General features: G+C 42.9%; 1 protein-coding gene across 1 annotated transcript; it reads right to left on the reverse strand.

Moving 5' to 3' along the window:
- Nucleotides 1-1,040: 1,040 nt before the first annotated feature.
- On the reverse strand, nucleotides 1,041-23,129 carry c4b (complement C4B (Chido/Rodgers blood group)). Its single transcript, XM_061716635.1, has 41 exons — nucleotides 23,020-23,129; nucleotides 22,603-22,792; nucleotides 22,345-22,516; nucleotides 22,177-22,247; nucleotides 21,989-22,077; nucleotides 21,832-21,914; nucleotides 21,649-21,736; nucleotides 20,983-21,106; nucleotides 20,738-20,879; nucleotides 20,511-20,623; nucleotides 19,134-19,292; nucleotides 18,888-19,055; nucleotides 18,588-18,782; nucleotides 18,112-18,255; nucleotides 17,898-18,021; nucleotides 16,633-16,704; nucleotides 16,326-16,538; nucleotides 16,115-16,229; nucleotides 15,392-15,462; nucleotides 15,142-15,281; nucleotides 14,794-15,009; nucleotides 14,620-14,671; nucleotides 14,442-14,531; nucleotides 14,153-14,362; nucleotides 12,659-12,743; nucleotides 12,346-12,526; nucleotides 12,136-12,231; nucleotides 11,653-11,806; nucleotides 11,250-11,428; nucleotides 10,931-11,089; nucleotides 10,778-10,837; nucleotides 10,616-10,706; nucleotides 10,370-10,535; nucleotides 10,137-10,227; nucleotides 8,583-8,657; nucleotides 8,408-8,510; nucleotides 8,225-8,314; nucleotides 1,999-2,103; nucleotides 1,819-1,902; nucleotides 1,572-1,704; nucleotides 1,041-1,478 (listed from the first exon to the last, which is right to left on the reverse strand). Exons 1-41 carry the CDS (start codon nucleotides 23,088-23,090, stop codon nucleotides 1,337-1,339), a joined length of 5,106 nt encoding a protein of 1,701 aa, XP_061572619.1. The 5' UTR covers nucleotides 23,091-23,129; the 3' UTR covers nucleotides 1,041-1,336.
- Between the last annotated feature and the right edge of the window lie 1,080 nt (nucleotides 23,130-24,209).

Below are 24,209 nucleotides of genomic sequence, written 5' to 3' on the forward strand. Positions count from 1 at the left end.
CTGTTCACACACAAACATCGCGCCGGAAGCTCCCAGATGCAGCTTGGTCACATTTTGTATGCCAGGACAAGTCAGCAGGTAGCCAAAGATCATGTGTATTTCAAATGTCTCTTAAGGCAATACGCAGATGTGCCAGATGTGAGTGTATTTCATTACATTTGACAAACAGCCTGCAGATACATATATTTAATAAATTAACCAGACAGACATAATTTCAACCCTGAAATGTGTCAAGCATTCCTAGTGACGAACCTCCAGCCACGTCCATCAGTATGACTACTCGTTATTTGATAAAACTCTAACCAGAGGACACAAGTATACTCTTCTTACTCATGAAAAGCCTTAGTCTGGGGATGGTAAAAAGCTCCCCCACTCATATGTGCTGTTGGTTACTGAGAGCACACCTAAGAAATCCTAAGATCTGCATATTTATTTAGCCTTTATTTATTCAAATTTAATGAAATGTCTGATGGTAAGGCTGAAACAGAGCAGGCTTTGAGCGAGCTGTGATTGAAGTGCTGGTCAGTCCCCCCGTGTTGCTTACATTGGACCTGGCCTCAGAGATTAGAATAATATAAGCACATAGGCCTTTGCCTGTTCCTACTTTCCTCTCCCTCCCTCTCACCCACCCCTCCTCTCCCAGCGCCTCGGTTTGGATTATGCAATTACACCAAGGGCCTTCTGTATCATGTCTTCTATTTGACCACATTTGCAGGGAGACATATTAATTCTTATATAGAACTTTTACCCTCGTGAGGAGATCCATCTCATGTACCCAGAACCACTCCCTCTTGCATTTTCCTCATCTTGTAAATGCTGAGCTGGGGAAGAGGGCGGGCGTCAACAACAGTTGAGCACAGAGATTCTTTGCTGCCCATTAAAAAAAAAAAAAAAAAAAAAAAAAAAAAGTAAAAATAAATATAGTTGACAGAAAGGCTAAAACAAACCTAACTGAATCGAACCACTGGGACAGCCATGTTTAAGCAAATGTACATTCACTGTTGCTGTGTTGAGTTTCAGTAATAATAAATACACAAAGATGCTTGCAGCATTATGCAGTTTATTTTTATTTTAACGCTGGTGACTGTATTGAATATGAAGTGACAGACAGAAGCATTAAAGCTTCCTTGTAACAGCTTGTGATGATGAACTTCTGAATCACTCTCACATTTGTCTGATTGATCATGCTTATTTTGTATGGAGGATTACAATGGTATATTGTTCTCATATAAAAAAGGTTAACAGTTCCAAACAGCTATAGACGGCCAACTACATTTTTTAAGACTTCTTGCCTGAGTGTCAGCAAACATTATCCAAGCAGATTTTTGAAGTTGTTTCATGTTTTGCAGCCACTATACTTGTACCCATCAACAAATGAATAAAAGTAACCACAAGAAACTCTATTGGCAGATTTTCTACAGTCTTCAGCTGTAGGTTTTTTTTCAATCCAGGTGTTTGACTCCAACAGATACTGTATCCTAGAAAAAGAGAGGAGAGAGGAGATGTTAACTCTGAATGTTTGACTGACTGGAAAATTTGATGAAGGCCTTAACATAATTAATTGTGCTTACTCTCCGCTGGAGTCTTTAGTGGAGCCATCTTTTCCCATGATTAAATATTGTTTTCCCTCCTCCAGTTTCCCCTTACAATGAAATCTCTTGGCAAACACTCGAACAGAGTTCTCACCAACATGCGCATCTCCATCTTGAAAACAGAAGATAGTCATCATATTTGTGACAAGTCTTCAGAGAATTAACATAATAGGACACAGCCAGTTAATTTTCTATGCTGCATAAAGCATGTAGACAGTGTACTCACGAGTTTTGAGAACCTCAGTTACATTACTTTTGTACAGCTCAAAATTGCTCTTCACAGAAATACTGTCGACAGTAACAAAGTATGCTGGAAAACAAGAAGTATCAGCAATGATTAAAAGGATGTACTCTAGTCAATTACTATGACATGCTTCCAATATAATGACTTGTGGAGATTACTAACCATAATCCACCCCCGGGGAGAAGCAAGCATGCTCTGCACGGTCATTCTTTTTGATTCTTTTAACCCTGTCCTTTGTAAAAGTATCTTTTAGTTCATGGCAGGGTCCTAAAAGTAGATGAAACAAAGTAATTTCAGCTTTATTTCCACAAATCTGAACATTACAGCAAAATATATTCAAAAGTTAGTCAAGATTAATCTAAAGGAATATGAAAGGCAATTTTTCTCAACCTCTTAAAATAAAAGTCACATTCTATTCATTAACATCCATCCATCCATCCATCCATCCATCCATCCATCCATCCATCCATCCATCCATCCATCCATCCATCCATCCATCCATCCATCCATCCATCCATCCATCCATCCATCCATCCATCCATCCATCCATCCATCCATCCATCCATCCATCCATCCATCCATCCATCCATTTCCTTAACATCGTTTTATCCAGGGCACCAGATGTCTCACTTGGTTGAGCAGATGTCGCATCTATGGAGGTTATGTATACCCAGATTAGACTCCTGGCCTATGGCTCTTTGTTGCAAGTCTCCCTCTCTCTTTACCCAAATTTCCTGTCATACCACTTTTATTAAGGGCCAGTAAGACAAGAAAAAATAACCTTAGGCTTATCCAATTAAAAGATAAGAGACCCCCACCTCCCTCCCCTGGCCTCTAGTCAAGAGAAATAATCTCTTCAGCAGGTCCTGGGTCTCATGTTGGCCTCCACCTGGTCCACCATGTAAAGAGGCATCCGGTTAGCAATACTTCCCAGACACCCGAACATCCTGAATTGGTTCCTCGGAAAATGCAGGAGCAGTGACTCTTGTCTGGGATCCTCTCTGAACATTTCTCATCCTTTAACTAAAGGGTCGGGTAGGCGCCATATGGGGGAAAAGCTACACACTACAAGGATCCACCTGCCGATAGCTCCTCTGCTTTAGGCACCCATTGCACACTTGTCTGTTTTTCAAATATACAACTGTGTGAGTTTCACAATTAAGTTGAAAGTCTGAAGTTCATAAATCTTCTTGTGGTTGTTTTAGCCAAATGCACAGCAGTGTTTATACCAGTTATCTGGGTTTATATTGATTTCGTTAGATTAGCATGAGAAGGATTGCTTCTGAGCACGTTGTATTTATGGGAATCAGTTAGTAATTTGATATTTGTCATGCTTTAGGCAGCAGGATAAAACTATATGGGGGACCTTGCAAGAATGCATCAATGTGGTTGTGTGTACTCAGGAAGTTATTACTGGCTAATATTTTCATACATTTTCACACATTTTGCTCCAATCAAAGAGCACGGTTTGTGTGGTAAACAGTTATTGGGCAATCTGTGATACACATCTTCTGATCATATCAGCCAAAAAGTTACATTATATATGTGGCAGGGTGCAGGATTGGGGCGTGGTCTGCAGGGGAGAGAGGGAGTGCGGGGGAGTGGCGCACAGGTGACGCGGCTGGAACAGCTGACGGTACACAGGTGAATCTAATCATTCTCTGTGTATTTCAGTAGGGTGTGGGCTCTGGAGACGGGAGAAGGACGGAAGCAGACCAGAGGCGAGCAGCTCGGCTGACGAGGCCTCTGAATCGGTTGTGCCCGTAACAAAATAAAAGTCGTTGCAAAGATCCCGGTGTCCGCTGTCTCTGTGACCCCCGTAGCATCCAACCTGCTACAGTGGCGCCCAACGTGGGGCACATACAGAATGACAGCGGAACGCGGAGGGGAGATTGAGCGGGCAGTGGCGTCTCTCGCCCAGGCGATGGCGGAGATGTCGGCCAGGCTCCAGGACCAGGCCGAGCGGCAGACGGCCACCCTGGAGGAGCTGGCAGCTCAGCAGGCAGGCAGGGCGGGTCGGGGTGGTCGCCCGGCCGCTCCCTTTGCGGGGGTCGTCCTGCAGAAGATGACGGAGGCGGACGACCCCCTCGCATTTTTTGACACCTTTGAGGCGGTGGCGGAGGCCTGTGATTGGCCGGCGGCGGAGTGGGCGGTGCGCCTCCTGCCGCTCCTGTCAGGGGAGGCGCAGATGGCGGCTCTCGCCCTCCCAGCGGCAGCACGCGCCACCTACGGCCCGGTGCAGCGGGCGGTGATGGACCGGCTGGGGCGATCCCCGGAGGACTACCGCCGCCGGTTCAGGGGGCTCCAGCTGGGGCCGACGGACCGCCCCTTCACCTTCGCCCACCAGCTCCACGACGCGGCGGTGAGGTGGCTGCAGCCCGGCGAGGCGGAGGGGGAGAAGCGGGTGGTGTAGCAGATCGTCCTGGAACAGTTCGTCCAGGGGCTCCCCACCCGGACGGCGGCGTGGGTCCGCTGCCATCGCCCGGGGACCCTGCAGGAGGCCATCACCCTGGCAGAGGACCACCTGGCAGTCCATCCGGCGGCCGCAGCCGCGGCGGGACCCGCAGCGCGGCAGGGGGTCCCGCGACAACAACAAATAATGCTTCTCCTTTTTCTCCTCCCCAGAGCTCGCACCCGGTTCCACCCGCGCCAGCTGACCCGGCGGGGGCCCCTCAAACGCCTGGGCAGGGCTGCTGGCGGTGCGGCCAGCCCGGACACATCAGGCGGGAGTGCCCGCTGATGGAGGTGGGCCAGGTGATCCGGGTGGCCGGTCCGCCAGCATCCTCCCCAGACTCAGGAGGGACATACCGGGTTCCGGTAAGGATCCGTGGGGGTATACACTCGGCCTTGGTGGATTCTGGCTGCATGCAGTCGGTAATTCACCAAAGCCTGGTGCGACCCGAGGCTTTGATGAATGTGTCGTCCTGGGTTGAGGTGGTGTGTGTTCACGGTGATGTGCATAAGTACCCCGTGGTACCAGTGGAAATTAGACACAAGGGGAAAAAGCATAGAATAAAGGCCGCGGTTAGCTCCCGCCTTTTGCATCCTCTGATTCTAGGACTCGATTGGCCGGGGTTTGGAAATTTGGTGAGTCAGTGTGTGGGGATGCAATCACGGCAGACAGGGACATGCGGTATGTGCGCTGTGCTCAGTGGTGACGCCAGGTTGTCCGACGCTGCAGACGGAGAGGGAGAGGGACCCGCGGAGGCTCCGGCGGAGGCTCCGGTGGAGGCTCGGCGGGACCCGCTGCACTCTATGGAAGATTTTCCACTCGAGCAGTCTCGTGATGATACTCTACGCTCAGCCTTCGACCAAGTGATACAAATTGATGGTCACAAGGTGCGCCCTGATGCAGCGCTCACATATCCGCACTTTGCATTGAATAGGGACAGGTTATATCGAGTGAGCCGTGACACTAAATCTGGCCGGATTATTACCCAGTTGTTGGTACCAAAGAACCGCCGGGAAATGGTTTTCCAGGCGGCTCATTATAACCCGATGGCTGGTCACATGGGGTGGTGGGGGAGGTGCGCCGCTGGTGCGCCTCCTGTCCCGAATGCCAGCTAGTTAACTCCCCGGCTGTGCCAAAAGCACCTTTGCAGCCGTTGCCATTAATGGAGGTTCCATTTGAGCGGGTCGCCATGGACCTCATCGGTCCATTTCAGCGGAGCGCACAGGGATATCGTTTTGTACTAGTCCTGACGGATTATGCAACACGTTATCCAGAGGCAGTGCCGCTGCGCACCATCTCGGCAACGAGTGTGGCGCGGGCGCTGCTTCAGGTCATCTCCCGCGTCGGGATCCCGAAAGAGATTCTGACGGACCAGGGCACGCAGTTCATGTCACGAACACTGAGGGAACTTTACGGATTACTGGGCATTACGTCGGTTAGGACCTCCGTTTATCATCCCCAGACGGATGGTTTATGTGAGCGTTTTAACCGGACGCTTAAGTCCATGATCCGTAAGTTAATTCACGAGGACGCTCGGAATTGGGATAGGTGGCTTGATCCTCTGCTGTTTGCAGTGTGTGAGGTTCCCCAGGCCTCGACAGGGTTTTCCCCCTTTGAGCTGCTGTTTGGCAGAACACCGCGTGGGGTTTTGGACCTGGTTAAAGAAAACTGGGAGGATGGTCCAAGCCCCAGTAAAAATGAGGTTCAGCACGTCTTGGAGCTGAGAGCAAAACTCCATACACTGGGGAGGCTATCACGGGAGAATTTGCTCTCAGCCCAGGAGCGGCAACAACGGCTGTACAACAGAGGAGCCAGGCTGAGAAATTTCACTCCGGGAGACAAAGTACTTGTATTGCTGCCCACTTCTAGCTCCAAATTACTCACCAAGTGGCAAGGGCCCTTCGTGGTCACACGGCGAGTGGGGGACGTGGACTATGAGGTGGTGCGTCCTGACAGGGGTGGAGCGACACAGATGTATCACGTCAACCTCCTTAAAGCCTGGAGGGAGGCGGTACCGGTCGCTCTGGTGACGCAGGTAAGAGAGAGAGATGAGTTGGGGCCTGAGGTGCCAAACTCGGCGAATCCAGCCTCACTCGCTTGTGGGGACCAGCTCTCCGCGTCCCAGAGGGCAGACCTGGCCTCGTTGCAACAGCGGTTTGCTGATGTGTTCTCTCCCTTGCCAGGACGCACAAACCTCATAGAGCACCAGATTGTGACACGCCCGGGGGTGACGGTGCGCTCACGTCCCTACCGGCTGCCGGAACACAAACGCAAAGTGGTGAAGGCCGAATTGGACGCCATGCTGGCAATGGGTAATAGAAGAGTCCCACAGTGGCTGGTCTAGTCCCATCGTTCTGGTGCGGAAGAAGGATGGGTCTATACGCTTCTGTGTGGACTATCGCAAGGTGAATGAGGTGTCACGTTTTGACGCGTACCCGATGCCTCGGGTCGACGAGCTCCTGGATCGGCTGGGCACAGCTCGCTTTTTCACGACACTGGATTTGACCAAGGGCTACTGGCAGATTCCCATGTCTCCAGAGTCTAAGTAGATTACGGCTTTCTCCACTCCGTACGGTTTGTACCAATTTCGCACACTTCCGTTCGGCTTGTTCGGAGCCCCTGCCACGTTTCAGCGTCTCATGGACAGAGTACTGCGCCCGCATGCTGCGTATGCTGCCGCCTATCTAGATGACGTCATCATCTATAGTGACAGCTGGGCGGAGCATGTGCGGCAGGTGGGTGCGGTGCTCGGTTCACTGAGACAGGCGGGGCTCACGGCCAACCCGAAGAAGTGTGTGGTTGGACGGAGGGAGGTACGGTATCTGGGGTACCACTTGGGAGGCGGGCAGGTGCGTCCCCAGGTAGACAAGACAGCTGCGATTGCGGCCTGCCCAAGACCCAAGACCAAAAAGGAGGTTAGGCAGTTCTTGGGGCTGGCGGGGTATTACCGGCGGTTCATTCCGGACTTTGCCGATCTGTCCAGCCCCCTGACTGACCTGACCCGAAAGGGTGCCTCAGATCCGGTCCAGTGGACGGAGCAGTGCCAGCAGGTGTTTGAGAGGGTGAAACAGGCCCTCTGTGGGGAGCCGCTCCTTTATACTCCTGACTTTTCTCTCCCTTTTGTTCTGCAGACTGATGCCTCGAACAGAGGGCTGGGGGCCGTTTTGTCCCAGCAGGTGGAGGGGACGGACCGCCCCGTGCTATACATCAGCCGCAAGCTGTCGGAGAGGGAGGGGCGGTATAGCACGGTGGAGAAGGAGTGCCTCGCCATTCGGTGGGCGGTCGGGTCCCTGCGCTACTACCTCCTGGGGCGCCCATTCACCCTCTGGTCGGATCATACTCCCCTCCAGTGGCTCCATCGCATGAAAGATACCAATGGGCGGATCACACGTTGGTATTTGGCTTTACAGCCCTTTCATTTCAGAGTGGTTCACAGGCCGGGGGCTCAGATGGCGGTCCCTGACTTCCTCTCCCGCTCCGGGGGGGGGGAGTTGGCTAGGCCGGACGGTCCCCGGCCTGAGTCGGGCGATGGGGGTATGTGGCAGGGTGCAGGATTGGGGCGTGGTCTGCAGGGGAGAGAGGGAGTGCGGGGGAGTGCCGCACAGGTGACGCGGCTGGAACAGCTGACGGTACACAGGTGAATCTAATCATTCTCTGTGTATTTCAGTAGGGTGTGGGCTCTGGAGACGGGAGAAGGACGGAAGCAGACCAGAGGCGAGCAGCTCGGCTGACGAGGCCTCTGAATCGGTTGTGCCCGAAACAAAATAAAAGTCGTTGCAAAGATCCCGGTGTCCGCTGTCTCTGTGACCCCCGTAGCATCCAACCTGCTACAATATACATTTAGCACCAAAATTGTTTCACAATGGGCTGAGCTTTCTAAAATGAATCTGGAAAACAACTGGTGGCTAAATAGCCTGCAAATAAATAAGGGCTTACTTTCCGCACACTGACAAACATCCTCTGAACAGAGTTTGGAGATCATTTTGCTTCTTTTCGGTGCAGAGTAGAATACTGTGCACCTTCTTGCTGCAAAGAAAACATAAAGAATCCATGAGTTCATCTCAGATTGGCCGGATGTTGTTCAGAGATATGCTCAGAAACATTAAAGTGAGGGCTTACTTGGTTCATAATAATCATAGAAGACAGCTGGAGCAGGCTGCAGAAGGCCAACTTGCACGTTTTGTTTAGCACGAAAACTAAAACATTCCTCATTTCCAAAGAGCTTGAGAGGGTAAAAAAATATGTTAGTATTGAACACATTCACTTTTGATTTGTATGTTGATCTCAACCTCACCTTATTTAAGTAGATTATCACCCTTTCGGAGTTGGCCTCATAATGGGTGATGTATTGTTCAGCTGGCTGCTTTAGCTGAAAAGAAGATAATAAACACATCCATATTCTAGTTTTCAAATGTTTTTTTATAGCATCTCATGGTAGAAATGTGCTTTGCTTGTTTGTATCATAGAGCTTTATTTTAACTTTTCAAAAATTATTTTAATAGCAATTGTTTCAGAATCTCTTAGTATTTCTGTATGAATGTGAGTTTATTTATTACTGTTTCACTTGGGTAAAAATGAAGACACACTGGGCTAGCAAAGATTACATTAATTTGATGAGGAAAATTCATCTGTTATACGTGTGTTTGTACGTGAGCTTACACGGTAAGCAGTTCGTAGGAATAAGGCATTAGTTTAGGCTATGTCAGTAGGTCAGAAGGTCAGGCAATGTCAGTTTGTGTCCATCAAATGTAAAAAAAATTTAATTCAGCGATGAATTTCAAAGGACAATGTATGACATTCGGAAGTAATTCTTTCAGATGTCTCACAGTAAGACAAAATCACTGAACACGAAAATTGATTGTAGAAGCATTAGAAATTTAGTTTGAATTTTTAAATTCTCAAACTCAAAATGAAGGAATGATAAATAATTTCAAACCATACATGCCTGATGCAATGGCTGATAATGGCATCAGATGGATGCTATTATAACGTTCTAGATAATATTTATGAAGAAGTAATCGGTCTGAACTTACAGGCATTACAGGCATGTATACTGAAGCACTGTTTTACCAGAGGTTGCTTAACAACACATAGTTCTTCTCACTTTGTTTTTTGTTTTTTTATATATTTTTTTTCCTCCGATTTTTTCCCATTTTTAACACCTAGTGCTCCTACCTAAGTCAGTCCTGGGCATTGCCATCCTCTACCAATCCCGGGATTGGTAGAGTCCCCGCACTGAGCTCAGGTCTCCTTCTTAACCTGAGGAGTGAGCAGGCCGCATCTTTTCACCAGGTGCGGCTTCTCCGGCCGGACGTAGCGCGTGGAAGGATCACGTTATTCCGGCCAGATCCTCCCCACCCCCCACTGGCGCCCCGGATGGCCAGAGGAGGCATGTATAGTCCAGGACTGTGTGCATGTTTTTGTGAGGGAACATGGGGAGAACATACAAACTCCACACAGAAAGGCCCTTCAGGGTGTGGGCGCTGAAGTCATGAAGGAACTAAAGACGCACTTCAGCACCCACAGCGAATTGAACCCAGGACTTTCTTGCTGTGAGACGGCTGCACTACCAGCTGTGCCACCGTCTTTGGTTTTTTTTTTTTGGTTTTTTTTAATACAATGTATGGACAATGCTTGTTTTTCCAGCAGTCAAATACCTATATCAAAATATATACAGTAGCTATAGATATTGTCAGACACTCTTTTGTGTGGTCTGTTCAGCCTGGAGGGTCCTATCGCCTCTTCTTTAAACAAATAAACAAATGTAACAAAAATTCTCTTCACAGTTTCAGATAAAGATGACAATGACAAGGATAACAATTAAGATAGTATAAGGAGAACAACAAACCATATCCAAGTCTGCAATTTCAGCCTCAAATCCGCTGAGCAATGTTATATCAACAATCGTCATTCCCGTGAGTTGGGCACCTGCTTTGATACTGAGCAAGGGAAAAAAATGAAAAAAGTAAAGAAGACATGCATTAGAAATGTTGACCTTTTGTTTTATTTAATTTCATATTTTGCTGAACCCCATGCTGTAAATACAATGAGCAACCAGTACGTGGTTCTCTTTCGACTAACCTGACACAGATGTTATAACTAACAACTTCTGAACTTGGATTGTTTTCAAGGTCCCTCTTTTCACGCGTGTGAGCGTCAAACTGCTCCGTCACTGATCGTGATACTCGTGCCACGTCTTGTTCGGTATCATACTCCTCATAGTAGTCATAGTTTTCTATGATCTTATCTGAAAAAAAAAAAAAAAAATACTATATATGTGCAGATTTGATCAATGGTTTTGATGTGTTATCAATAAGAAAAACTCACCTGTATACTCCACTTTTCCCTCCACTGTGACTTTGATAGAAAGTTGGTCACAGTCATCCTTAGGCTCCAGCAAATAGAAAGCCTTGACAGACTGCCAAAGAGGAAAGGTAAATTAAAGGTGCCATTCATGAAATACAGAATTCAGAGATAAGTTAAACTCACTTTAATCTTGACGTCTCCTTCTCCTGTCAGATCCACCCTAATATTCTTCCCTGCAAATTTCTGTGAAAAAGTTGCAAAAAAAACAATATAATGTAGGTTGAGATCTAAACATATACTTGAATGTATGTGTATAGCAGCACTCATCCACAATACCCTCAGGCTGGTCTCCACTTTTTCCTTCTTATTTGCCATTGACAGCCTGACAATGTCTTGCTTTCCTGGGACTGTGAACTCTGCTTTCATATTTGTCTCAGGGCTGGGGCGCTTCTTTAGCTCGTACTCTGACAAGGCTTCCAGTGCCATGATGGTATCCTGGGTAAAGATAATAGAAGAAAAATAAGCCAAATAAATAAATATGTTGATTCTGTTTATTGACATAGAATGATCAATATATGCCGTGGAATTACGGGTTTCATCCAAAGAAAGAGATTTCTTAAGGTTTCATCTATTGAAAAGATGCCATTGTATTCACCTGTGTCGATTTGTAGCCTTTAAAATAATTTTCTTGGCTGGTTAACCAGCAGGCTATTTTTTCTGCCCACGTTATGTTCTTTTCTTCCAGCGCAGCTAAGAGTGCGTATGCTGTCGTCTCAATCGTGATAGCATGATCCGCGTTGGAATCTTCGGCCCACATGTAGCAGCCATTCTTATCTGATAAGTTGATAAATAAATAAAACAATAATAGTTAGTAATGTATCATTCTATTCCAATGTCAATTATCTAGAGTTGTTGAAAACATTTCCTCTGTATTATCTTATCCTGAAACCTTTCTCCACGACTTTTCATACTTTACTACATCTTGAAAAGTAAAATGAAATTATGTACATAACATTATATTCCATTCATATTTTGCAAGTTCATTTGTTTGGACATGCCTTCTTTCACCATTGACTGAAGTTTTGTCCATCCAGATGTTTCACCTGGCAAACAAGTTGAGAGGCAATAGGCCGTGATGGCCACGGCGTAGGTGTGGCGCAGCTCTGGAAGTTGTAACTGGAGATATTTCGTTGCTGCTGAAATGCTGCTTTGCTTTTGGAAATCAGAAACAAGACATTTTATTAATTATTTGCAGCTAATTTTTTGTCCATATAATGAATTGGCAAAGCTTCATCAAAGTACAAGTACACTAGTTAGAAAGCTAACATCCTCGTAGTATTATCAAAGATCAATGTACAGCTGAGGCCAAACGGAGTAAATAAACCAAAGTGAAGTAAGTTATATCTGCTATGGCCGAGGAAAGTCATTGGAATCATCTGCAGGCACAGGTTCACGTTACTATAACTTTTATTACTATTTCAATTCATTATCTGTTAAGGTACACAATGGCCACACTGATAGAAATGTTTTAAATATCTCACCGCTTTAGTTTGACTTTCAGGTGTCAGGAACGGGAGGGACCGGTTCAGTGCAAGAGTAATGAAAGCAGTCATGGATGCCGCTTGCTCCCTGCCGTTCTACAGTAAAAACACACTGTATTCAAATAATAGCCAAATACTTCCATCACCACATTCTGCTAATTATAAATGTTCTTGCAAATGGGCATGAATTCAAATAAAAAGAGGGGTTACCATCACAACTGGATGTGGATCACTGAATGACCCATCCATATTCTGTATAGACAGCAAGTAACTGACGGGGTGCCTTATCTCAGATAAGTCTACAGTCACGCCACTCCGACCTCGTTCTCCAAAATTTGGCCTCTCACGCTCTGCCACCAATGACAGAACTTTTACTACAAGGGCAGTCACCCTGAGGAAGGGGGATAAATAAGTGGAAACGGCTGATTTATTGTGTTGCTTGACTGAAATTATTATGCAAAATATTCAGTTTCTAGTCTATCATAAATACAAATAAATGAGGTAATGCAAAACAAATACTCACCAATTGCTGCTTGGCACTGAACGAAATGATCCATAAGCCCCACTAGATTCATCCTTGAATTTTCTGTCTCTCATATGCATGAGACCTAAAGAGGTGTAAACTGTGATTAAGGCATGTTCTTTTCTATAATGCTAATGGTTAGGGATAGTTTGATAAATGACTTATGCCTATCATTTTTGCATCTTGTCTTTATAATTGTCTCTTGTTCCCGCCATCTCAGACCTCTAGCTAGTCAAGAAAGATGGCTGCCCTCCATGAGCTCGGCCCTGCCGAAGCCCTCTTAACCAGGCTTCTGTCTCGACTGTGAGTTCATGCTTGCTTGCAGAAGGAAGTTGATGCAATCTGTTGAGTACCTCACTATGTGTGTGTGTGTTTGTTTACAGTAGCATTACACCAGATACTCCATAGGAATGAAATTGATTATGAGTTGGCATTAATTGTTTTATACATTAATCTGAATGAATTGGACTGAAGTGAATCAACTTTGGCCATAATTTAACTGTCAGGGTGTGGGATGATGTGGAAAAGCAAGGATTCCCAAAAAACGTGGTTTATTCTAAAACAAAATGTGCTGCTGAGCAGGAATTACAAAAACACATGAGCCCAAACTCAACAAAACCAAAGACATGACATGACATACACAGAAGGCTTGACGAGACACAGGTGCACACGGACAGGGCAGGTGGGAACGAGGGAAGTCAAGACAGAACTTAAACTGTCAGAAAAGTATTTGTTTAAATGTATTTAGAATGTTATTTTTTTTCCTTAATATGTTTCCTTAAGAGTTCTTGTGAGTATTTTTTTGGTTGAGACTGTTTTTGTTATTTCTTTTTCTAATTTAGATACACTCGTAGATGGCTGGGTGAGTAATTTTTATTTTTTAGATTTTGTTTAGATAGTTTTAGATTCTGATTAGGTAACTTGATGCCTGATATATGAAATACTACAGAGAAAACTTTTATATCCTATATTATAATCGTATGGATGCTTTGCTGCTAAAACTAACATGCACAATAACTCATATAACACTGCATGAAATGCTACAGGGTGAGCCAAACTAGCACCACCTTAAGACCACATTGAGCAGTTGCAGGGAAAGCTACAGGTCTGATGATACAAAAGCGTCAGGCCCAAATTTACAGTGCTGATTCACTTTCTGCAGGAAATGCGCAAATGGTTAACTACTCTTTTTGTCCCCACAGCAATAGCTGACACAGAGGATTTCTTCAGTTAATTAACAAGCAGGTTGAAAAACTAAGTCAGATTAATATACTGGTTAAATAATTTTTACAGAGGTATTTTAGATATTTCTCCACAAAAGAAACACAAAATGAAATACGGATGCTTGAGAATGACCAAAAATGTGTAGTGTCAATTAGAGCAGTGGTGACATTGTCAAAATAATATATTTTAGCCCTTTTTGTGATCATTTTCCAACTTCAAACATTAAAGGGGGGTTAATAGCATCGTGCTAAATATGAGATGTGTTCCTACCTTTCTCAATTTTATCAAGAGCGTCGTCTTTGTCTGATGGAGACACGTCAAACCACCGCTGACTCAAGTCAAGATAACGAAGGACCAAAGCCAAAGGGGCCAGTCGTTCGCCGATTGTCTGTTCTAAACAGCCTGTGGGAAGCACGATCATCCCGGAGAGCCTCTCAGGTGAGAGAAGTGTCTCCACATTTGAACTAGCTAATCCTACCCCTGTAGATGGGGACAATAAAAGATTAAGACATCTGTCCGTTGCAAAGAAGACCGTATGCATCTGTCTGACAGCACCCACCTTCAGCTGAAACAAACACATTGGAGTTGGATTCAGGGACTGTGTTGTCTGGTAAAGTTCCATCGAGAGAGAAGTTTCTTGCACTTCGCCCTGTCACGACAGACCGATGTACTTGATGAACAAGCAAAAAACTAAAATACTCAAGCAATCGCCACTAAGAAATACTGAAATCACCTACCCTCAAAATTGATGAGATGGGTTTCTTCCACTCTTTGTTCTAATCCTTCTGTCTGTAACACATGAGCTCATATTTACATTGCAACACAATTGTGTCTTTTCCCTTGGTTGTTTTGTATCTTAGATTGATATAAAATGTAATTTTAAGGAGAGAAAACATGTCATTGACACTCACCTTGACTTCTAATTTTTTTTCTATTGCGTCTAATCCCCACTCCCTCTCAATGTCATATACAAGTATTTTGATGGGTATTGAGCCCGATACCATGGGAACAGCAGTGAACAAGACAGATTTCGAGGACTGTGGTGCCACATCAATTTTAACGTAAGACGCAGGGGTGGCTGAAACGGGTGAACAAAGCCCTTCAGTTTGTTCCATGTTCACTGCCACCTGCAGACAAAACAACAGCCCAGAAATACATGTAAAAAAGAAATAAACTATATTTTTATTGATTTATTTTGCAGGAAGTAATCCCTGTTTTCAGAGCCTGTTGCCAGCCAACATTAAATGGATAATAACTACCTTTAGGACTTCATCCCCATAATTGTAGATAACAGGTGAGAGAGCAACCTGCTCAAATTTTTTCACTGAGTAAGGAAGCCTCAGAGATACAAATGCCTTCTTAAATGCTTTGATCTCATACGGTTTGACCACACAGAAACCTGAACAAAACACAGAGTAATGAAATGCAGTTATTAGTAAGTCATTAACAAGATATCTGAGCTCCATATATAGTATGTATATGTATTTATGTGACATTAGCTATTCTTACCGGTTTCTGGAGACAAAGTGACAACTTGTATCTCCCATGTGGTGATGGAGTCAGGTAAGGGCAAAGAATAGCTAAGGAAGGAGTTTTTAATCAAGATATGGTTAATTACTTCATTGTAAAATCTGAGTATGAAAAGCACCAAAATATTCTAGAGATGAAGGCTAACTTGCTTAATTTACACTTTGCACTGCCATGCTGATGGGATATACCTCCACCACGTGGTGGTGGAGAATGAAAGAGCAAAGATCCTGTGAGTTTTCCAGATTCAGACTGATAAACTGGGGATCGAGAAACTCCAGAAGTGAGAAGCGGCCATTGATGTGGCCATCCCAAGTGGCCACAATATCAAGAAAAAGGAAGACCAGAGGAAGTACCAGGTGTTGATGGAGGAGAAAGAGACTGGAAGGTGAAAGCAGCAATGGTGCCGATAATATTTGGAGGTGTGTCCTCCAAGCTTGGGGAGTGGCTCCAGCCGATCCCAGGAACAACATTAGAGATCTTGGTCCAGAAGAGCACAGTTCTAGGAACAGCCTCCGGCAGAGGACCCAAGCTTGAAGTGGGAAAACCGCCCACACAGGAATGGGCAAGGTTGAGGTTTTTTGTTTACATATAGACACATCTATAGTGTGTATAATAGTCTACACGTTTTTCTGAGTACAGCTAACGCCTGCATTTCAATGAAAAGGAAAAAATTACATTCAAAGATTATTGACCATCTTTTACCTTCCTTTGTTGTTAACATCAAAACTGCTAAAAGCAAAGCTTGGGGGGAAATATCTTCGAATATACTGCTCAGTGGTGTCCGAAAAGAACTGTTCAATGTCCTCTGTGTTTGCAGCTGAGGAACAAAAATAAGAAAGGTTGCATTTAACTGTGATAATAGTGCCAAAGTCAGTAATTTCTTCAAATAGATGATTAAAAGATTCAATCTTACTTCTGCCAATTGCACTCATTGCTTCTTCTAACTTTATTTTGTGTTTCAGCTTCTCTGCTGCAAGGCAGCATTTTAAAAATGCATCAGTGCACGTTTGATTGTTTCTCACTAGATGGACCCTGGCCGCTCTTTCCTGACACGTTCGTCTCATAGGGATGGGAGAAACCGCTTGGGAACAACAGTTTTGTAGTTCGGCATCTGGAAAATCTGATTCTAAAAGTAACAATCAAAACAAAAGTTCAGAAGTACATATTTTTACAAGAAGTACCTTATTTCCAGTAGGCTACTGTAATGCTGAAAGTCTTACTTAATTTCTCAATTTCCTGTTGAACGATTACAGAGCGTCTTTTTCTTGAAGTTTGTGAATTACAGCCAAAACCTGGATAGGTAGGGTGACAGAGAAAGAGGTAAATGTGAAATATTTCAATGACTGTTGCACGTAAACATAGTTTGGATGGTTGTTTGTAATGATATAAGGAGGAATTTGGTTTTTTTTTTTGGTTCAGGCATTAATGGTGGTGATCCTTGTGCATCACAGTTTTGAGTCAACACCTGTCTTTAAAAGACAAAACACACTATTCAATAGCATATTTCTAATTTAGCTTAGATATCAAGGAGGATCTGCAACAATAATGCTTGATATTTCCAGCTATGTTTCAACCTGTTATCTCAACAGACTGGTCAAATGTCATCTGCTTCCTGCTCTTTGGGCCTTCATGTCACTATAATTCTTTAGATATAAATAATGCAACAACATGACAACCGATCATAAAACAAAAAGCTTGTAGCGTGGTGTTTTTGCACCTTCACCGGTTCCATGGCATCAAAACTTTCCCAATGGTCAGGGGAAGTACGTGTCCCTGTCAGTGCACCAAGCTCATATGTTTGATTTCCCCTCAATCTCACACTGCCCATGATGACCGAGAGAAGCTATGGTTTAAACTTTTCTCGTTCTCATTCTTTGTTTCACTCCTTCCCTTTTTGCTAGACATGTATTGCCATTCTTTTATTTGGGCTTTATGACTTCAGTCAGCTTCTTCCACATGTCAACAACTTTCCCCACAGACAAGATAACTCATCATAACAAGTGCTAAATTTACCATAAGTACCTGAAGCAGCAAACATTTCGAACCAGCATAGAAACTCAGAAAAAAATAAATGAATAAACTACTGTATAAACAGTACTGGTGAAGTAGTAGAAAATCTCAAGAAGATGGAAAGGAAGACACAATATGCCCTGATGTAATGCTATATGCTGCCAGTACAGTATCATTCCAGAAATTGCCAAAATGACCAGTTTTTATCAGTGTATGATGTATCATTTTTCTTGTGCTGCTTTCATTTATTAAGCTAGCATTAAAAACATGAACACAGCTGATTTAAGCAATGTTCAGCCCCATTTGAGACACTGTAATTCACTGTTTTGATTATGTTTGTGCATCAAGTTATAGCACTCAGTACAGTGTCTTGAAAACAACTGGTGTCGACTGACAATCATGAAGAACATGTTAAATTATCATTTCAACATCTGTAAAAGCAGCAATCATAAAGACAGTAATTATTAACATGCACCTTTTTTCGAATTTGATGAGGACTGAGACACGAAGGCCAGACCAGCATCCAGTAGCGCTGAGGCCGAGTCAGATCCTCCACCGTATGAGCAACCGAGGTCATGAGAGTTCATGGCGGAAAAAACCTAGAAAGTGAGGAAAAAGCTTGAACTTAACATTTCTATCATTCCTAACATATGACTTGGCACAAAATCAGTATGTAAAAGTATATGAACCTGTTTTTTTGTGAGTTTATTATCAACATTGAGAGAGTAAATGGCTTTATCCACAGCCAGTAAAGCCACTTTAGCTGCCTGACCATGTAGATCAAATTGTAAGTCAGTAGTTCTTCCAGGTACACCTGATCCTCTGTGATCTATCTAAATAAAGATAAAGATATAACAAGATATTATTTTCTCCAATGTAACATTTACGATAGATTAAAGCAAAACAAATGCAAAATACATACATACATACTTCATAATGTGTGAAGAGTTTAATTTAAATAAAAAATATTAAGCATGCAACCATTTAAATCTCAACACTACAATATGCAAAACAGCATTTTGTAAATGTAAATAAGATATTTCATAGAATTCAAAATTAACAGCTTTTTTTTCCCCGAACCCCTTTCACTGCCCCATTTATTCTAAAGTTTTGTTTATTGTATCGCTGAGCTAAGGCTGAGCTCTTATCTCTCCTGTTTACCCACCTTGACTTTTATCTCACATTCATCCCTGACATCAACCCAGATTGAGTCAGCAATGATGTCACCACTCGCGCTGTAGTAATAACCAATCACACGGAAAGATGGAACCATTTTAGCCGTGATCGGAAGGGAATTGCTTTTAATTGAAATACCCATTTCGTAAGAGCCTGTTTCTATAGTGATCCCACGACTTAGGACCTGCAACACAGGATTTAAAAAACAAACAAACATTGGTCTTGAGCATATGTTTCTTGCTTTTTTTTTTCTTACAATGCCCCATGTTCTAAATCACATATTTCTCACCATGTAGTATATATGTCCGTCACTTGGGGCATTTTTGGTGTTGAAAGTAAAGCTGAAGAGATCACCTACATCGTACACCTTGTTGGTAAAAGTCAGGTGAAGGAAGCTGCCACTTGGAGATGAAAAACGAGTGAGGTTTTTCCTCTCTTGCAGACCATCTGCTGACACCTGTAAGAAGAAGTGGAAACATTTTAAGACTAAATTCGAGTGAATTCAGTAATAAATGTTTACTTGGATGATACTAACGTCAACTGTAATTTTGTCTTCACTGTTGATATTGAAGGAATAAAAAACTCCCCCGTCTGGATCAGTGACGCCATTCCAAGCTTCTCGAGTGGCTCCTTCTACTTCAATGTTTATTTGCACGCCAGCTGCTGAGGAGCCATCTGGGAGACGCAAGACCACCTAAAAGGGAGTCTTTTATTAAAGCCAAGCAAGGCAAGTTAATTTGTACAGCGCATTTCATGTACAAGACAATTCAAAGTGCTTTATATAAAAACATTTAAAAAAAATGCATGCTTAAAGGCATATTTAAAGATAAACAGATATTATTCAGAAAGAATTAAAGAAATGTGATGGAATTAACAAAGGTTGTAGTGAATTGTGGTAGATTACTAAAATGTAACAATAATTAAAGATTTTCTACCTTGACTTAAAGCAAATGAGAGTTTAAGCAGCCATGATGCATTCTGGGAGTTTGTTCCACAGGTGAGGAGCAGAAATGCTAAAAGCTGCCGCACCATGTTTGGTTCTAACTCTGGGTATAGTAGTAGGTCTGACTCTGACGACCTGAGGGTTCTGGTTGGTTCGCAATGGACCAGGATATCAGAGATGTATTTTGGCCCTAGAGTCTAGACTATTTAGAGATTTAGAAACCAACTAAGGCTGCCCCCGCGACCCGGGAACGGATAAGCGGCGGACGATGGGTGGATGGATGGAAAAACCAACAGAATGTTTAAATCTTTTCTGTGACAGATAGGAAGCCAGTGTAAAGATCTAAGAACTGGAGTCAACTCTCTTGGTCTTAGTGAGGACTCGGCCAGCAGCGTTCTGAACTAACCACAGATGTTTGATGGATTTTTTAAGGAGACCTCTGAGAACAGCATAACAGTAGTCCAGACTACTGCAGATAAAAGTTCTTCAAAGCCCTACTGAGACATCAGTCCTTTAATCCTCGATATGTTCTTTAGGTGATAAAAGGCTGACTTCACTACTGTCTTAATGTGGCTGTTAAAATTCAGGCTTCACTGCTGAGTGCTAACTTTTAATCTTTCTTTGTTGGCTCCAAACACTATTTTTCTGTTTTGTCTTCATTTAACTGAAAAAAAAAAACCATTCTGGCCCATCCACTCTTTAATTTGATCAATACATTTGATCAATGTTTGAATTGGATTATAGTCTCCTGGGGAGATGGTTATATAGATTTGTGTATCATCTTCATAGTTATGGTAACACGTTTTGTTCTTTTTTATAATTTGAGTGGGAGCATATAGATGTTAAACAACAGAGACCCCCAGAACTGAACCTTGAGGAACTCCAGATGTTATTTTTGTTATTCCTGTTATTAAATATAATCAAAGCCATGCGCATTGTGTTATTCTGCTTAGTTTGTCTCTGTCATACCACTATGTCTACAGGATATCCAGGAACAAAGTGAGAGCGAGTTCGAGAGAGATCCAGAATGTATTTCTGTGAGATGATGGGAAGGTGAACTTCTCCCTCTTGTATTTCTCTGCCTAGTGAAAGAAATGGACACAGCAAGAAAAACAAATTTCTCTTTTATGCTCTTCACAGATGTTACAATAAACTGGTGATATTTTTGGAACCAAGAGGAGATGTGTGACCCTTACTTTGGATGTTAGTGACAAATACTCCCAAATAGAGCTGTGATTTATGTTCCAGCAAATCAGCAAGGGTTTGATTTAGTTGTTCCTTCAGTTTCAAAGTAAACATTTCTAACTGAAGAGAAAGCCTTGTGCTTCCATCCTTGACCTGAAAAAAGCATTGTTGGAATCAAAGAAGCCCCATGAAACACTTTGTTCATTCTTAAAATGAGATACCTAACAAATTAAGGTCAGATGATCTGATTCCTCACCGAACCAGCCATCTCCAGTCCCGTGATAAATTCAGGGTTCATTTTTTGACTACCAGTTCCACCTCTTTTTACGACCCCAAACTTGCAGTGGTAGGACCCATCAACTTTTTCACCATGTGAGTATCTAAACAAAAACGGTTAAATTGGAGAAACAAAGAGATATGGGAAATGCTATAATCAGGATTTGAGACAGCAATATGAAGATGACTGGATATGGAGATGACTTAGATATAACGTTAGATTAGCATCATGTACTATACTGTGAAATATGTTGATTTTCCAGGGTGTAGTAGCCTAGTGGTTACAGAGGTGGGCTTGGGCCTCAGTCTGGGGACCCAGGTTCAAGTCCCTGGGATTGCAACTGAGATTAACCACTATGGGCCCCTGAGCAAGGCCCTTAACCCCCTAACTGCTCCCTGGGCTGGAAATATGGAACCTAGTCAAGTGATGATAATAATGGTGCATTCTGTTGCAAACCAGCTGTTCCAAGATGCAGTTTATGAAAGAAACTATATGGACTACTGAGATGATAGTTTTCCCTTTTTTATGTGGAGATGAAGGAAGGAACAGTTCACTCAAAATGCATAATTATGTAGCTTGTTGTTTTTCTGTGTTTTAAAAGAGAAGCTTTTCATTGAAGTAGATTTAATAATAATCAGCACTTACAATGCTGAGACAGTGAAGTTCAAATGCGTGTCAGTCAACAAAACGTAGCGCTGCTCCGCTGCAATCTTCACTTCAAAACTTGGTAAAACTATGATGAATAACACACATTTTTAAAGGAAAGGGAAATTGTCTTAAATTTCAGGTAATGTAAAATCTCTTTTGTTTGTCTCATTTAGAGCTTACCAAATTTTTCGACTTTGAACTCTCGAACAGCAGCGTTTTCTTCATCATCTTCATAGTGTGCTGTAATCTTCCACATTCCCATTCTTTATGAGAAAAAAAAGTCAGTATCGCTTTTAATATTTGTCACACTTAATAAAAAATTTAGTTTTTAACAAACTTGGAGACAGTAGGGATGGTAAAAGAGTCTGTGAGCATCCCGGCCGATGGAGTTTTGAAGGACTTCATTAATCTGTTTCCGTCAGCATTCTATTAAGACGATAAAACCACAAACTGTAATGTGAAACCATGAAAATGTTTTTATGGATATTTTAAAGCTTTATTTATCCCCCCCATATGTGCACTCACAAATATGGATATGTGGAATGGGCAGACTTGAGGCCTAAACATGTGGTCAAGAGTAAATATCCTGTATCTCACTAAAGGAAAGATAAACATACAGTAAAATAGTTTGTATCAATAATTTTTCAGTTGAAACGGTTTATATTTTTACAAATGGGTGGACTTTGTTTTTACCTGTTTGTATTGGATTGTAGATTGGCTGATCTGTCTGAATGAAGATGTACCCCCTGTGTGGTGAAACAAGGACTCTTGTGTTATACCTATCCTTGCCCATCATTGTCACCAGCAACAGGTAGGGCGGTGTAGTCTTCCATTCTGGGATTTCTGACCAACTATCCTTATTTATCTGTGAAGATGCAAATGAGCCGTTTCGGTTAGCACTACCAGAATCCCAACAGAATTTTTTTTTGTATGCATATGTTGTTTTCATACCATGAGCTCTACTGTTTGGATCCGATTTTCTGGAGTACATGTAACAGTTTTCCTTGTAGACATAAGTATGCCAGAAGTCTCATGCTCCAGGTGGAGAGTTACAGGTTTGTTGAGGTGTTGCGCTCCCACCTGGACAAACACTTTCTCTCTAACACCCAAGTGAAACACGTTTGGGGCTGAAATAAAGAATCTACATACACACACACACACACACACACACACACACACACACACACACACACACACACACACACACACACACACACACACACACACACACACACGTAAGTTCTGTTTGCATTCATTAAATTTTATTTCTATTGATCTACATTTGCATTGCATCACATTTTCATTATATTACAGTACAGCAATTAAGATTTCATTTCATTCTTCCAAATGAGGGCTTTCATTTCTTACCTGTCTTCCACTGAATCCTCCACGGCTAAGATCAGGAGCAGCAGACCTAACAAGACAATGTGGCTCTTCATTGTGCAGTTTCTATTCCTCTGGCTGCTCTGACACAGCTTTGGAATAACTCTGGTTTTATAATAGCCCCCCCCAGTTTTCCACTGTGCACTATTGCTCAATCATTTGGATGAAAGGCCTCCCAGCATTGTGCACCTCTGGGAATGTTAAATATTACTCTCAGACTGATGCTCTGTGGTTTGCATCCATAAACTAATATGTGTAACATTTCTGTGGATTACAAACAATGCACTTGTGGTTTCCATAAAAAATGTAAACTGTTTTATCTGCGGTGGATGCCTTATGTAACACGCCATACAGCCTGATAATTGTTACTTTTTGTGTAACATTTTTAAGTTTCATTTTTGGCATGTCACTTCTTGGCTTGCAGCACTGAGAGTGTTTGCTTCTGTTTCACAATGTCTATCCATCCTCTCATTGGTCCGTGCAAGTCAGCCAGATTTCCCCCAAATCATGTGATTTACAAGAAATCAAGTGCATTCTATTCGGGTGTGGGTTGGAGTGAGCACTGTTTGAAAAAAACATTTTTATGGATATTTGTACAAAATTCCTGTTCAAACCTTTTCTGAGCTTTACTAGGGTTTTTTTGTATCTTTTTAGTAAATTATATTTTTGTTTCTTACTTTTTTATTAAGAATAATTTAGGAGAAACTACTTGTTTCAAACAAAACATGTTGTCTCACTCGCTTAGTAAACCTGAAAGTTGTCATGTGATTAATTAACTGTGTTCATAATCAAAACCGATCTGAAGGTAGTTTTATTTGTGCTTTTCTTGCATTGTGATAGAAAATGTAGCCTTGGCCACTTGGATTAAACAAAAACTGCCTTGAGGAGCACATTTAGCCTTGGAAAGAGTGTGCAGACTGATACTCTGCCCCTAAAATATTAGCTCTGACGTTGCAATAATTTGTCTACCACAATTGTGAGAATGACTAATCTTTTATACCTTAAAATCATTATGCTTCCCTCTGTTCGTTTTTCTGCATCAAGATGCCTGATGTATGTTAGTGACAATATTGCATGCATTTACTTAATTAAATCTACTCTACTGATTAAATAATATCTCAAGTCTTATTCTTGGTAAATTAGATGCACTCAGTTTCAGTCCAGATATTCACTTC

The sequence above is a fragment of the Cololabis saira genome, chromosome 3 (assembly GCF_033807715.1).
Source record: "Cololabis saira isolate AMF1-May2022 chromosome 3, fColSai1.1, whole genome shotgun sequence".
Taxonomy (NCBI): Eukaryota; Metazoa; Chordata; class Actinopteri; order Beloniformes; family Belonidae; genus Cololabis; species Cololabis saira.

Excerpts from the sequence above, each read along its gene's own strand:
- c4b (XM_061716635.1), bottom strand. The coding sequence starts at position 23,090 with ATGAAGAGCCACATTGTCTTGTTAGGTCTGCTGCTCCTGATCTTAGCC. Across the intron at positions 19,056-19,133 it reads AAGACAAAATTACAGTTGAC|GTGTCAGCAGATGGTCTGCA; the intron begins GTTAGTATCATC and ends TTCTTCTTACAG. Across the intron at positions 16,705-17,897 it reads CTCATCAAATTCGAAAAAAG|GTTTTGGCTGTAATTCACAA; the intron begins GTGCATGTTAAT and ends CTACCTATCCAG.